This window comes from Asterias amurensis, chromosome 13, assembly GCF_032118995.1.
Source record: "Asterias amurensis chromosome 13, ASM3211899v1".
Lineage (NCBI taxonomy): Eukaryota > Metazoa > Echinodermata > Asteroidea > Forcipulatida > Asteriidae > Asterias > Asterias amurensis.
Genome location: NC_092660.1, coordinates 15,878,084 through 15,894,073, shown reverse-complemented (window position 1 = coordinate 15,894,073; position 15,990 = coordinate 15,878,084). Strand labels below are relative to the sequence as shown.

Here is a 15,990-nt window from a genome sequence, read left to right as displayed (position 1 = left end):
TGCTTCACTTCGACTGATGGTTCTCTATCGACCGCCTGCTTCCAGTATGAACATATTTCTCACTGAGTTTGGTCATCTGTTGGAGGAGATGCTCACCTCCCCGGTGGAGCTTGTAATCATGGGTGATTTTAACATACATTGTGATCAACCAGATAATCGCGACACCTTGGCCTTCACAAACTTCTTGGAATCTTGCAGTCTCAAGCAGCATGTGCAGAAACAAACACATAACCGAGGACATGTTTTAGATCTGATAATCACTCAGGCATCACTCGACATCATCAAATCAGTTGATGTATTTGATCCTACAATATCTGATCACTCTCTGGTGATATGCACACTCGATGTCCACAAACATACACGCAAACGGACATCTCTGACTTATCGAAAGATCAAGAACATTGATGTTACTCAATTTGCTCAGGATGTCACCGGATCGTCATTTGTTGACATAGCTACGGCAGACACCGACCCAGATGTTCTTGCTGACACTTACAATACAGTGTTGGCCAATCTTCTAGATAAACATGCTCCACTAGTGACAAAAACTCGCACTCTTCGTCCCAATACATCCTGGTACACTGATGACCTGCGCAGGGAGAAAGCGAAGAGAAAGAGACTAGACAGCAGATGGCGCTCAACGAAACTTACAATTGACAGAGACTTGTACAAAAATCAACGGAACAAGGTCATTGGACTTCTCAGAGCAGCCAAATGCAGTTACTACAGAGACCTCATTAGCGACTGCCGAGGAGATGCAAATCGGATGTTTAAAGTGCTAGACAACCTAGTTGGTCGTAAAAATAAAACTTGTCTACCTTCATGTGGTTCAGTAAATGAGATCGCGCATCTCTTCAGTCAGTTCTTCCAGTCCAAAATTCACAAGATACGCATGAACTGCAAGGAAGCTGTGCATCGTGAATGTGCGGTGGTGCAGGTTCACGTAGATACGAATCCTACTCACAGCCCGGAAAGTCAACTAGCGCTCCAAACAGTTTCATCGATCCAAGTCGAGAAGTTAGTTCGCACATCACCTGCAAAATCTTGTCATCTGGATCCAATCCCAACAAAGTTGCTAAAATCATGTTCCCAGGTTGTGGCCCCAGTAATAACATCCGTCATAAACTCATCTATTGTTCATGGAGTAGTTCCTAGAGCACTCAAGTCAGCTTCCGTCACACCAATTCCCAAACGTCGGCAGATGAAAAACGAAGCTGCTGAGGACCCAACAAATTATAGGCCAATAACAAACTTGTCCTTATGCTCTAAAATTTTGGAGAAAGTGGTGGCTCAACAATTGACACAACACATGTCTGATCATCAACTGTACGAGCCCTATCAATCCGCCTACCGTAGATGCCACGGGACAGAGACTGCTCTCACCTTTATTCAAAATGATATTTTGTTAAGTGTTGATCAGGGTAAAGTAGCAATCCTCGTCATGCTGGATCTCAGCGCAGCCTTTGATTCAGTTGATCACCAGATACTTCTTCAAAGGCTTCAGTCGCATATCGGTGTGTCGGAGGATACTCTACGCTGGTTTAGATCCTACCTTTCTGACAGATCCCAAACTGTCAGAATATGCAAAAACAACAAAACAGGCTCGTCAACTTATCAGCTTCAGTACGGTGTCCCACAAGGTTCGGTATTGGGACCACTGTTGTTCAACGTGTACATGCTGCCTGTGGGTCAAGTGATCCGCAAGCACGGCCTGACTTGTCATTTTTATGCGGATGACACCATGCTTTACATCTCAACATCACCAACATTCGATGACACTGCAGCCCATGTCAATGTCATTGAGAAGTGCTGTACCGATATAAAATCATGGATGACCTACAACTTCATGAAACTAAATACTGATAAGACTGAAGTTCTTGTTGTTGGCACGGCTGCGACCTTGAAGAAAGTTTCCGCTGTAGACATTAATATTGGAGGTCACTGCATTAAATCATCAAAACAGTTGAAAAATCTTGGGGTCATCTTTGATTGTAACTTAAACATGCAAAATCACATTCGTGAGGTATCTCGCAATGCATTTTACCATCTGCATAATATCAGTAAGATCAAGAAATACTTGAATTATTCTGTCACTGAGCAAGTTATAACAATGCTAGTCATGTCCAAGATAGATTATTGCAATGCCTTGTTTGCAGGTTTACCCCAGTCCACACTGGCACCGTTACAACGAGTGCAAAATTCTGCTGCCAGGCTTCTCACAGGAACCAGAAAATTCGAGCATATAACCCCTGTACTCATGAAGCTACATTGGCTTCCGGTAAATTATAGAATCATGTATAAAGTGTGTCTTCTAGTTCATAAATGTTTAAATGGTCTAGCCCCTGACCATCTCTGTAAATTACTGCATACTACTAGCTCATGTTCACGTAGACACACACGGTTATCATGTGATAAAACCAGACTACAACACTGCAATACCAGATTATGTACTTTTGGGGATGGAGCTTTTTCCGCCATTGCCCCTAACTTGTGGAACCAGCTGAATTTGTGTCTCAGGGAAACAGCAAGTACTGATGTTTTTAAATCCGGGCTAAAAACCCATTTCTTTGGAAAGGCATTTTTATAACTGTTTATTGTTCAAGTAGTTGTGTTTTTTATTATTCATTTAAGGTCTCTTGGAGCATTTATTTTCCATTCTGTAGTTAATTATCATTTCCCTGGAGTTTTAGTGAATGTCTCATTTTACAATTTTATTGGTCACAGCTGGTCTGTTTGTACAATCTCTTTGCAGTTTTAAATTGTGCATACTTTTGTATATTTATACTTTTCCATTGTTTATTGTTAATTTCTTTAATTGCTTGTCATTGTTCGCTTGATTTTGAACTTATTTTTATATCTTGTTGTTTTTGCTGATTATCTAAATTTTTAATGTTTCTCTGTATTAGCGCCATGGAGCATTGTTTTCGATGGATATGGCGCTTTATAAATTTTTACTATTATTATTATTATTATTATTATTATTATTATTATTATTATTATTATTATTATTATTATTATTATTATTATTATTATTATTATTATTATTATTATTATTATTATTATTATTATTATTATTATTATTATTATTATTATTATTATTATTATTATTATTATTATTATTATTATTATTATTATTATTATTATTATTATTATTATTATTATTATTATTATTATTATTATTATTATTATTATTATTATTATTATTATTATTATTATTATTATTATTATTATTATTATTATTATTATTATTATTATTATTATTATTATTATTATTATTATTATTATTATTATTATTATTATTATTATTATTATTATTATTATTATTATTATTATTATTATTATTATTATTATTATTATTATTATTATTATTATTATTATTATTATTATTATTATTATTATTATTATTATTATTATTATTATTATTATTATTATTATTATTATTATTATTATTATTATTATTATTATTATTATTATTATTATATGTGTTTTGATGAGTGGAATGTGAATAAACAGTTAGCTAAGGTTTTAAACAAGTAGTTCTTATGTTATTTTCAAATTTAAGAGTAGACCCCGACCCGAGAGGGCGCTGTTCGTGACGTCAATCGAGGCAGACTTTGCCTGTAATGCGTAGAGTAAACACAATTGCAAAGTACATGTACGGACCAAGTCGTGAGTTTGTACGTTTAAAAAACAAAAACAAATGTTTTTTTCCGGCAATGCCGACCAGGAAGGGGTAGGCGGAGTCAGCCCACCAAACAACTTTATATATTTTTTAAACATATAAATCGTGACAAACAATTACTAAAAAAAAATGTTTTATTGTTCGTAAGCACATATTCTTATGTTTGAAAGAAAAACAATTATATTTCCAGGTGACTTTAATGAACCTTTATGGTTATATTTTCCAGTGACCTTCCAATTTGAACAGTTTGCACTTTTCTAAATTTATTTCATTAGATTTTTACGAATGTGGTGTTCTTCTGAACATTTAAAAATACGATAAAATACTCTGATATTTAGTAAAAAATAATAACAAAATGTTAACTCTGTCAATTCACTTTTAACCAGCTTCTAGGCGAACTTACATATTTTTGTTTTTGACACTCGAGGAGGCTGAAGGAGGTTTTTGATGTATAATAACAAATTAAATGATATAAAAATGTTTATTTGTGGAAGCCAGCCTTTATTAAAGCAATCGCACAACATCGGTAAACAGTTTTTCCCAAAGGCCCACACTTCGTGTATCACAACTTATATACACAAAAAAAACTGTGAAAAAATTGGCTCAATCTGTCATCGGAGTCGGGAGAAAATAACGGGAAAACCCACCCTCGTTACCGAACGTTTCGCCGTGTCATGACATATGTTTAAAATTAAATCCGTTATTCTCGATATCGAGAATTGATAATTGTTTTATTGCTTTCTCGAAAATTACAGCATTTCATGGAATAATATTTCACGGGAAGTCTTTCACCATTTACCTGGTGTAAACCATGTAGGATATTTGTAAATATGTGAACTTTTAATTGTTGTTCTGTTCAGAAAGTGTCCAATGGCTTTATATGCGTTAGTGGGAATACATATAAACATGTGAATGCCGCAATAAGGTCGTAAGTAACTATGTAGGCCAACAATATCAATGGCATGCATGCTTGTATATAGTTGCAGACGGTAAAGCGAAATGCGACATGTTCCAATGCGGGGGGAGGGGGGGGGGGGGGAACAAAAATGAAAACCGTCAAACAACTAAACGGGGGGGGGGGTATACGATTAGGAAGCTGAAGCATTTCGTTTTAAAGTATCAAACCGGTTATAGTTTAGTGGTGCAGAACAACACCGTGAATCGTGCATTTGCAAAACGCTCATTAGCATATATAAACATAAGCAAAGTCTATGCATTTGTGCTAGGCTTGAAGAACGAGAAATTTAAAAAATACCAATTCCTCTTGTCGGCTGAGTTTGAGCAACAAGGCACATATATTAATCCATCCCTTTACTTAAATTTACAAAGTACTTTTTTGTCCTCCCTTACTTACAATTTACAGTTTGCCGAAATCCAAATGCTTTCGGGAACAGAACAAATTTCAAGATTTGTACCAAGTTTAATTAATGGTAAATATACACACACACATCTCACGCGCGCCCTATAAACAAACGCACATACGCTTTTCAAATATTTTTTTATTAATTCCTTAATTATCATCAATTAGTCATGGTAATTTTTCCGTTTCTCTGTCTTGTATCACCTAAGCTCAGTCGTCCACGGTAAGCCCATGCACAATTGTTTTTATTTATTTTAACGTAATTAGTTTTCAAACATTTGTTAGCGTTCGTTGTTTTCCACAATTTATGTTCACTTAACAACAGTTTATTCCAACCCTACCCCCTCCATACCTAGTAAATTTATGATAAAATACCTGCCCTTCCTCAAAACATACTGCACCTGATGAGTCGTGCTTTTACTTTTTTTATTTTTCTAAAAGAGGAAGTTAAGTACTTTGTTGCCGGCTTAACATACTAACTACAACCTAACCCATCCCAACCCCCCCTTCCCCCTTTTATAAGCTGTCTTTCAAGTTATTTTTTTTTTTTTTCAAAACTCCTTTTATAACCTAACCCACCCCAACCCCCTCCCCCTTTTATAAATTGTCTATTCAACTATTTCCCTTTTCTAAATTATCCCTCAGAGCCTCAGGTTTCGTGTAGTTTGTCAGGCTTTATGCCGTTAGCCAAATTACGCAATCTAAAATCATTTCTCCTTTATCCCCCCCAAACACTTTTCATAACGGCCAAAACTTAGCTTCGTATATTTAGCTGTTCCGACCGTCCGTCGGAACAGGTATTGTTTTCGTCTAGATTTTTATTGTTTTTATTATTATTATTCTTTGTTTCTCCCCTAAATCCCATAGCGTTTGTACACGTTTCTGTGGCAGCCTAATCTCCTAAACCATAATACGAAAGAGTGAGTTTATTATACCAAATTGAAGCTTAGAACATAAGCTTAATTCTTATCGTAAAAAATATTAATTTTTTTAATTAATAAGCCGTAATTAAGCTTATGAATATTTAATTAGCAAACCTAGTTAACACCATATCTCAAAAAGTAGACCGCCAATCCTGAAACTTTTTTTCAGCCACACACTAGTCAGGTCCTGTTAATGTGATTTCCGACATAAAATTCTGGACGACGTCACCATGACGTCATGTATTGCACGTTTTGTGTCTGTGTACAAACACAAAGGCTCTTGAAGTGTAAACAAACCCAGCTTTCCGAAACATAATTTATTCCATTAAAATTAAATTACATGTGTACACTTCCCAAAACTGCTCTAGATTAAGATATATTTTATTGATGGTCATTTTAAAAGCATCAGAACTTATAGAAACAGTGTAATTATTTTTAAAAACCTGTATTTCCGGGGAAGTTTTTTCAAAGATCATGGGTACGGCGTAAAACTTGATTTGAATAGTCAAAATTGTAAATTGTTAACTTGACCAAGTCCTTATCCCATTTTCGACCGGTGTTATTGCGTTTTTTTGTTCAATATACAAAGATTTCTTACGGTTACTGACTAGCACAAGTCTAAACTTGTTCCCAAAATTTGACAAGCCTGAGCATGGTGCGTCGTGGTCCGGGTTCATTTCAGGCGACGAGCGTGGACGACGAAAATAGACCCCCCCGGGATTTGGAGTTATTTACGGGTAAAGTCACCTTGTTCAAGCCGGGGACCATTTGCCTAAACTAATTCTAGTATTTCGCGTTACGTTCGGAAATTGGACCGTGACACACAAAAACTCTTCGACAGGAATACAAAAGCAGAGATTTTATTATGGTGACGTTTCTCTGGTGGTTGAGTGGCTCAGTTTTATAGAGCTGCTTATAATAAAAAGGGAAAACATTTTGCTTACAAAAAGTGCAGAAATTGAGCAGAACCTTGATTCACAACTTGAACATGAGGCATGGTTAAGCTGCTTTTGTGTTTAAAAAGCTATTATGTAGTTTGGTCATGGGCCAATGGCTTTTAAAGGAAAGAATCGCAGCACTTACGTAATCAGAGAACTGTGCTTACGCTAAGCGTATTTTACAGCTTAGCAGGGAATGAGTTATAATCGTGTCCACACATCGACTACAAAATTTGTCCCGACTACCTGTTTGGTGAACCAGTTGTGTTGCTTAAATTAATATTGCCCTTGCGGCATAGCTGCACAAATCTTGAGAATCCATACTTTCTCTCGACAAGTGTCATAGTTAGGTTTGAAGTGCGGCTAGTCGAGTAGTAAATTTCACTAGTCACACCCATTCGCAACATAATTAAAAATTTGTCCCGACGACCTGTTTGGTGAACCAGTTGTGTTGCTTACTACTATTCGCAACATAATTTATATCGCCCTTGCGGCATAGCGGCACAAATCTTGAGAGTCCGTACTTAATCACGACAAGTGTCGTAGTTAGGTTTGAAGTGCGACTAGTCGATTAGTAAATTTCACTAGTCACACCCATTCGCAACAAAATTATTTTTGCCCTCGCGGCACATATAGCGGTACAAATCTTGAGAAACCGTATTTTATCTCGACAAGTGTCGTAGTCAGGTTTGAGGTGCGACTAGTCGAGTAGTAAAATTCACTAGTCACACCCATTCGCAACATAATTAATATTGCCCTCGCGGCACATAGCGGCACAAATCTTGAGAATCTGTATTTTATGTCGACAAGTGTCGTAGTTAGGTTTGAGGTGCGACTAGTCGAGTCATGATGCGAACTTGCTTAATGAAAAAGATTCAGTGCTCTGCAGAAGAATTGAATTTTGCGCTTACGTCAAGCGAAATAGACTGCTTATAGCAGGGATTTCTTTTGTTTGTGTGCTTTCCAAGCTTGCATATTTCACAGCTTAGCAGGGATATTTTTGTTTGTGCGCGGGGAAGCTTTTCATATGTAATCTTTGCTTTGAACTAATTGCACAGATATTTCAGCGCCTGAACAGTAAGCGAAGAATGGTGGTTGTATAGTAAATGGGCAGAGTTTGGTTGAAGCAGACAGAGCCATAAAACTGGGCCGTGTTCTATTGGGGAAATTGTAGCTTGACATTTTATGACAGTTTTGGGCTTTGCGATGTACACATACAAATACAGAGTCAGATACAGACATTACCGTGCACAAATTGTGCAATTGAAACGTCTCATAAGAGCGCCCCCTATCGGCAAGAGTAGGAAAATAAAGGAGTATCCTACAAATTAATTATGTGTTTTTAAACACGTAAAATAATATCAAATGGAAGCTTTAGGATGTTTAGCTTAATTCCTATCATAAAACATATTAATTTTTTTTATTAATTAACCACCAGTGACCCTCATTTGCATATTAATTGGAAATCTTTGCAGCATCATATCTCAAGAACTTCACGGCCGACATTTCAACTGTTTATTCTTAAAGACTGCTTTGGGGGTTGGAGATAATTTGAAAAAAACTGTGACCTCAAGTTGACCTCTACTTCCGCGTCAACCGGAAGTGTCACCATATCTCAAGAACTATACAGCAGATTTTCAAAATATTTTCAGTTATAAACTCCTTAGGCATAAAATGTTAACTTTAAAAAACCGTGACCTCAAGTTGACCCCTACTTCCAGGTCAACCGGAAGTGGGACCATATCTCAAGAACAATACAACAGATTATCAATTTTTGTTCAGTTATAGACTCCTTGGGCATTCACGATTAGTTTGAAACAACTTTGACCCCATGTTGACCTTTACTTCCGGGTCAACAGGAAGTGAGCCCATATCTAAAAAAGTAAAAAGCTAATGTTCAAACTTCAGTTATAGACTCTAAGGCAACAGATATTAGCTTTGGAAAACTGTGACCCCAAGTTGACCTCTACTTCTGGGTCAACTGGAAGTGGGACTATATATCAATATCTACACAACCGATTTTATAGTCTCCTTGGCATTGCAGATTTATCTTTGGTAGCTGTGGGCCCATGTTGACCTTTACTTACGTGTCAACCGGGAAGTAAGACTTTATAACAAGAGCTACACAACTTTTTTGAAACCTTTTTTCAGTTATATATTCCTTGGGCAATGAAGCACATAATCCAAGCAAAACAACACGGAACAGCTTCGTGTTTGTTCACAAACACTTAATGTCTATTTTTTTTTTTTTTCTTCCTTTCGTGCCGAGTATGTACAATGTCTAGATCTTATATAACTAGTCGTCACACTCATTCTATGCACACTAAGAGCAGTGATACTCTTTTTCTCAACGGTTTGTGTCTTTGAGGTTTAGTATACCGTGAGGTATATATAGGGCAGTTAGACTTTAGGTCTTACTTATAAAAACGCATGTCCTCTAACCTTGACAGTTTTTTCCTTTGTATTCCGCTGCACAGTCTCCATCACATTGACCCGTTGTTCCATCACATGACACCCCGTCCGCACAGTGACAAGTGTGAGCACAGTTCTCACCGAAATCGCCTGGGGTACATTGTACTGAAAACAAAAGGTAGAGAGACATGATAATTATTAATGTAGACATTGAATATCAAATTGGTCGTTTCTTAAATTAAAAATTTCCAGCTGCAATCCGTACCTTGACAGTTATCCCCTTTGTATCCTGCTGCACAGTCTCCATCACATTGTCCTGTTGTTCCATCACATGACGCACTGTCGGCACAGTGACAGTTCTGGTCACAGTTGACACCGAATTTGCCCTCGATACAATCTGAAGAGTAGGAAAGGGAACATTACATCATGTTTTGAATTCCCCAACATTTTCAAATGTTAACTGAAGGCATGTCCTCTTACCTTGACAGTTAACCCCTTTGTATCCTGTTGCACAGTCTCCATCACATTGACCCGTTGTGCCATCACATGACGCACCGTCGGAACAGTTACAGTTCTGGTCACAGTCAGCACCGAATTTGCCCTCGATACAATCTGAAGAGTGGGAAAGGGAACATTACATCATGTTTTGAATTCCCCAACATTTTCAAATGTTAACTGAAGGCATGTCCTCTTACCTTGACAGTTAACTCCTTTGTATTCCGCTGCACAGTCTCCATCACATCGGCCCGTTGTTCCATCACATGACACCCCGTCCGCACAGTGACAAGTGTGAGCACAGTGCTCACCGAATTCGCCTGAGGTACATTGTACTGAAAACAAAAGGTAGAGAGACATGATGATTATTAATGTAGACATTGAATATCAAATTGGTTGACCCGTTGTGCCATCACATGACGCACCGTCGGAACAGTGACAGTTCTGGGTACAGTCAGCACCGAAATTGCCCTCGATACACACTGAAAAGCAGAATAGGGAACACATTGTAAAATTGAACTTCCTAACATTTCAAGTTTCAGTTGATGGCATTGACAGTTATCTCCTTTGTATCCCTCTGCACAGTCTCCATCACATTGTCATGTTGTTCCATCACATGACGCACTGTCGGCACAGTGACAGTTCTGGTCACAGTCAGCACCGAAATTGCCATCGATACAATCTGAAGAGTAGGAAAGGGAACATTACATCATGTTTTGAATTCCCCAACATTTTTCAAATGTTAACTGAAGGCATGTCCTCTTACCTTGACAGTTAACTCCTTTGTATCCTGCTGCACAATCTCCATTACATACACCCGTTGTTCCATCACATGACACCCCTTTGACACAGTGACATATCTGGGCACAGTTGGCACCGTATGTTCCATCATCACAACCTGAACCAGTTAAGAAAGAACCAGAGATAAAGCTCTAAAAACATGAGCGCAAGTTTGTATGTGTCTGTTATAATGGTAAGCGCTTTTAAACGCTCGTATCGCACGTATCGAATTTATTACCACTTAAATATTGTTTTACACATTCCAATATTTTTCTAAAGCGGTTCTCAGCTTAAGGTATGAAGTCCGTCTGGTTTTATCTGAACATAACTTTGGCGAACTGTTAACGTTCCCCTACAGTTCCACCCAATTATAGAGACGTCATCCGTGTACTGCTTCAGTGGGCCTAGACGCACAACCACCTTGATACGAACAAGTTAAGTTAAAGCACACTGCGGGGAGGGGAGGGATGTTGTAGTGTGCATTGTTTTTCTTCTTCACCGAAATTACGTTTTGTTCTTAGCACTTTAAAACACTGTTGTGTGTTTAACTGATGAACTAATAATAATAATACAGAATACTAATATACAGCACTTACTTGTATAGAGCGCACAGTATCTGACAAAGAAAATGCCATTCAAGGGCGCCGGTTCCCAAAGTCAAGAGTCCAGGATTTAATATATTTATTTGAAGGGGTGTGTTTTGAGCTGCCGTTTGAAGATTGAGGGATTATTTTGTGTTCTGACGGCATATTATAAGTTATATAGTTACTGATAGTGTGAGTTAAAGTCAACTGGAAGTGGTATTTTTTCAAAATAAAGCCACTAATATATTATGTGTTTTGATGAGTGGAATGTGAATAAACAGTTAACTAAGGTTTTAAAAAATCAGTTCTTATGTAATTTACCAATTTAAGAGTAGACCCCGACCCAAGAGGGCGCTGTTCGTGACGTCACTCGAGGCAGACTTTGCCTGTAATGCGTAGAGTAAACACAATTGCAAAGTACATGTGCGGACCAAGTCGTGAGTTTGTACGTTTAAAAAAAAAAAAAAAATAAATAAAAAATCCGGCAATGCCGACCAGGTGTATTGCTGCTGAATGCAGAAAAACACTTTTTGAAACGTACCAACTCACGACTTGGACGTACATGTAACTTGCAAGTGTGTTTACTATACGCATTGCAGGCAAAGTCTGCCTCGATTGACGTCACAAAAGGGGTAGGCGGAGTCAGCCCCTCAAACAACTTTATATATTTTTAAACATATAAATCGTGACAAACAATTACTAAACAAATTGTTTTATTGTTTGTTAGCATTATACTCTTATGCTTGTTAGAAAAAAAAATATTTACAGGTGACTTTAACGGTGTACCTGTCTTGCACTCGAGTCCCTGGTACCCAGCGGCACAGCTGCATCCGTATGGATCTGGTGAACAGAACAGCATTCCTTTGCAGGTAGAACCATCGTGTGGCAACCCAACAGCATCACAGCGAAGGCTTTCATGACGCCCAAAGCTGTTCGGTCCTTTAACTAAGTACAATTCACAAGACATCAACAATGATTGAATATCTGGTGGTATTACGTATAATGCATAACAAGCAAAATGGTAACACGGTTTTCCGTACTTCGAATCATTTACACTCAATAAATATTGGGTCCTCGCACTGCTGATATGTCCAATATCCAATATCGTACAAACAACATTGATATTCGCTGTGCAAACCGATATATGTGAATGTCCAATGTCCAATATCAAGTTATATTCATTTAAAAAGTTGGACCTCCACTGACTCAAGAGGCTATATAGTTCTTTTTACGGTTGTGTAAAGATCTTTGGTTTATGATATGCTTCTGCAATTACACTCAGTTGAAAATTTATGTTGTGTTGTGCTTTGGGAGTTTTTTTCATAACAACCGCTGTTCAATATCGTCTCTTTTATAAAAAATACGTACTTCTTTCACAGAGTCTACCACCAAACCCAGGTGGACAAATGCAGTCACCCCCAACGTCATCACAAATGCCACCATTCAGACATATCGGGCACTCGCCGCGACAGTCAGGAGGGCCATGTTTATTTTTCGGACAACCTGTAAAAAAAGAAAAGAAGGTAACAAACCTCGTATGATCAGCATACGTCACGCTAAACGTTGTTACAAAAAAATATTTTAGGTTTACCAAGATTTGTATCGAACTATGATGATATTCAGATCACAGTCAATGGATGGAGTTGTATGGAGGACGTTATTTTCCTCTTTTTTTTGCGTTCATTGATAGGGGAAAAGCTGTCAACACCCTTGATATGAATGTGCAGCAATGTTATACCGAGATGGTTTGTTTTGTGAAGTGACGGTAACAGTAATCGTGAGATCTTAAACAAAAGATCCAACTCCCAGGGATTGCTTTATGATTCTTGCAGTGAGTAACGTATTCTTTGTCATAAGTTAACTCCCCTACAAAAAGTCTTTCACAATGTATTACACAGCTGGGGTATGAAGGTTTTTTCACCCTTCCCACAAACAAGACATTAAATAGACTGACCCTGGTAAAAAAAAGTCTCATCCATATAGCCTAAAACCAGGATAGTATTTTGTCGAAGTGCTCTTGCATGCCGAGACTGGAATTTGATCGAAAGCATAAACAGTGAAAAACTAAACGGTGATCCCAACCTTTGAAATTATTTTGCAATGTTCAAAGTTAGCGGTATCAGCTTCTGTATTGTGTTTCTTGAATGTATGGTAGTGGATGAACATCGGGTGAGTAATTGAACAAAAACGTTGTAGCAAAAACTCACGAAGAACCTTTGTTAGAGACAATCGTCACTAAATAAAAATATAAAATTATTCGGTTTACCTCTGACGATTAATCTCAGTAGCGCTTGATTTCCTTCACCGCGTCTTTGCTGATAGTGACACTCATAAACACCGCTGTCGTTGGTATTGGCATTGTTTATATCGAAGTTAAAGGTACTTTGTTTTATCACATCGCCACCATCCTTTCTCCATCTGCTCCGTTGAATATGTCCATCTGGTGTTTTTTGTTTAACTATCAGACTTACGTTGTCGTTGAGGTTCACCGTGCGGGTGACAAAAATGGGTAGAAGGGTTGCTGGGGAGTTCAAAAATTACAACGTCATGACACAACAAAACAAGAAAAAAAGTTGCGAAATAATAATGGAAGAAAAAAACACCCTTGTCCCCTTGAAGTTGTGTGCTTTCAGATGCTTGATTTCGGGACCTTGAAGTCTAATTATAAGGTCTCGAAACCAAATTCGTGGAAAATTACTTCTTTCTCGAAAACTACGTTACTTCAGAATGAGCCGTTTCTCACAATGTTTTACACTATCATTATCTCTCCATTGCTGTTTACCTTTCATTTTTATACGCCTCTCTTAATATTTATGCATGAGGTACGTCACAATGCTAACTCAAAACGAGGCGATGGGCGCAGCCACTTGGGTAGGAATTATGACGTCATGCATAAGTATTAAGAGAGGCGTATTGGTCGAGAGCAACGGCTGGGACACCTGTGCCACATTCATAGCTGGAGGGGTGTTTTGTTGAAAGAAATCATTGAACAATATTATAATTTGTGCGTATTCTTTTACTTTTGGACAAATATTTTAGATTTTTTTTTTTTTTTTGACCGAAAAGGTAATTATAAATTGGAATAAAAATGTGCTTGACCAGTATTAAACACTCTGTTTAAAACCGGTTGCAGTCTGGATGCTGATAATTATCCTCGCCTTTGGCTCAGGTAATTATCGCATCCAGACCGCACCCGGTATTAAACAGAGTGATTAAAACTGGCCAAGCACATATTTATTCGTATTTAATTGTTGTTCATAGGACAATGGTTGTTTCAAAGGAGCCCCTTTACAAACAGGACACGATGAAGACCAAAAATAACACAAGTATATTTTTAGTTTTTCATTTTGTGCGCTCACAAACATTTCGTGCTGACACAGTCATTTTAGCACTAAACAAAACTCGGGATTAATTTCGTGCACTTAAACAAAGTTCGTGTGCTCGAAACACAAAAATAATTTAATATATCAATATAAACCACAAGGGAAACTGACTGGGTAAATTTTGAAATTATTGTTGGGGTTGAACAAAGAATTGACTAGAGTGGGATTCGAACCAACGTTAATTCGGGTTCGTTTGTTCGAATCCCACTCTAGTAATTTTATCGAAGAAAATTATTTGAAGGACACAACATAATACATTTTAAAGAGCAATAAATTAAATTTCGTGCGCTCAAAATGATTTGTACCCGAACAAGCACACTCAGTTGTGTTCCGTGTTAATCTATAGTCCTTACTGTGACGTAAACTTAGTCACATCGAGGACTAGATGAATGTTGTTTACCGTTGATGCTTGTTTCATGACAATGCCGTTTTAATTTGTATGGCGCTCTGAGTTTTTTTTTCACCTGAAACTCGGCCTTTTGCAAAGCGTGACAGTGATCACAGGTTTACTTGATGGAAATCATTTTCAATGAGTTTTACTTAAAGCAAATTAAATTGTTACACACCCGTTCACATTTCTTTTAGAAAATCACAAATAAAGCCAAAATCGATATCAGTGATTCTCTAGTCGATTAAAATATATTCACAGGCAATGTTTTGCAAGTGAATGCAATACTGTGTAACATGCTCGATTCATTTTGAATCACTCACCTGTGGATCTCATCCGTATCGTTTTCACTTCGTTAGAGCCATACGTCCATTTGAACGCACCGACGCTTACTGTAGTGTCATTGCGAACTTTGTACATCTTCCTCTTTACATTGTCTGACAATGTAGATGGTAAAGAATCAGAAGAATCCGTCCACCCAATCCTTTTGGTAGCTCTACCAGTCGGTATGAATCGTGTAAAACCAAGCTCTTCATTGTTGTATGCTGTGGTCTCATAACCAGTCACCAAATAACTTGCAATGAATGCGTAATGAGTTCCCTGCAGCGAGCCAATAGCTGTCACGCTGGTAAAGTCTACCACTGCTGATGACACGACTGAGGAACATAATTTAATAAGCGATTTGTTTGATTAGAAGAAGAACAACAAAAACAGACTCACCTACCAAACAAAAGTATGAGCAAGGCACAAGGACAAATTCAAACAAGCTAATGATTTTAATTATTTTGTTTACATTGTTAAAAACAATATTTATGTGAAAAAAGGGAATGGTGAGATATATTAGTACAAACTCGCTCACACCTTAACTGACAACTTTTTAATGAACCTTTATGGTTATATTTTCCAGTGACCTTCCAATTTGAACAGTTTGCACTTTTCTAAATTTATTTCATTAGATTTTTACGAATGTGGTGTTCTTCTGAACATTTTAAAATACGGTAAAATACTCTGATATTTAGTACAAAATAATAACAACATGTTAACT

At 37.4% G+C, this 15,990-nt stretch overlaps 1 protein-coding gene across 1 annotated transcript in view; it reads right to left on the bottom strand.

The window, feature by feature from the left end:
* LOC139946284 (protein sidekick-2-like) overlaps positions 1 to 15,365 on the bottom strand; it is a 37,220-nt gene extending 21,855 nt beyond the window's left edge. Inside the window, exons 1-7 of the mRNA XM_071943908.1 lie at positions 15,269 to 15,365; positions 13,441 to 13,695; positions 12,543 to 12,677; positions 11,961 to 12,119; positions 10,577 to 10,708; positions 10,011 to 10,145; positions 9,581 to 9,712 (exon numbers count right to left, since the gene is read on the bottom strand). Coding sequence (XP_071800009.1) covers positions 9,581 to 9,712; positions 10,011 to 10,145; positions 10,577 to 10,708; positions 11,961 to 12,119; positions 12,543 to 12,677; positions 13,441 to 13,695; positions 15,269 to 15,365 — 1,045 coding nt within the window. The remainder of the gene's footprint in view (positions 1 to 9,580; positions 9,713 to 10,010; positions 10,146 to 10,576; positions 10,709 to 11,960; positions 12,120 to 12,542; positions 12,678 to 13,440; positions 13,696 to 15,268) is intronic.
* Between the last annotated feature and the right edge of the window lie 625 nt (positions 15,366 to 15,990).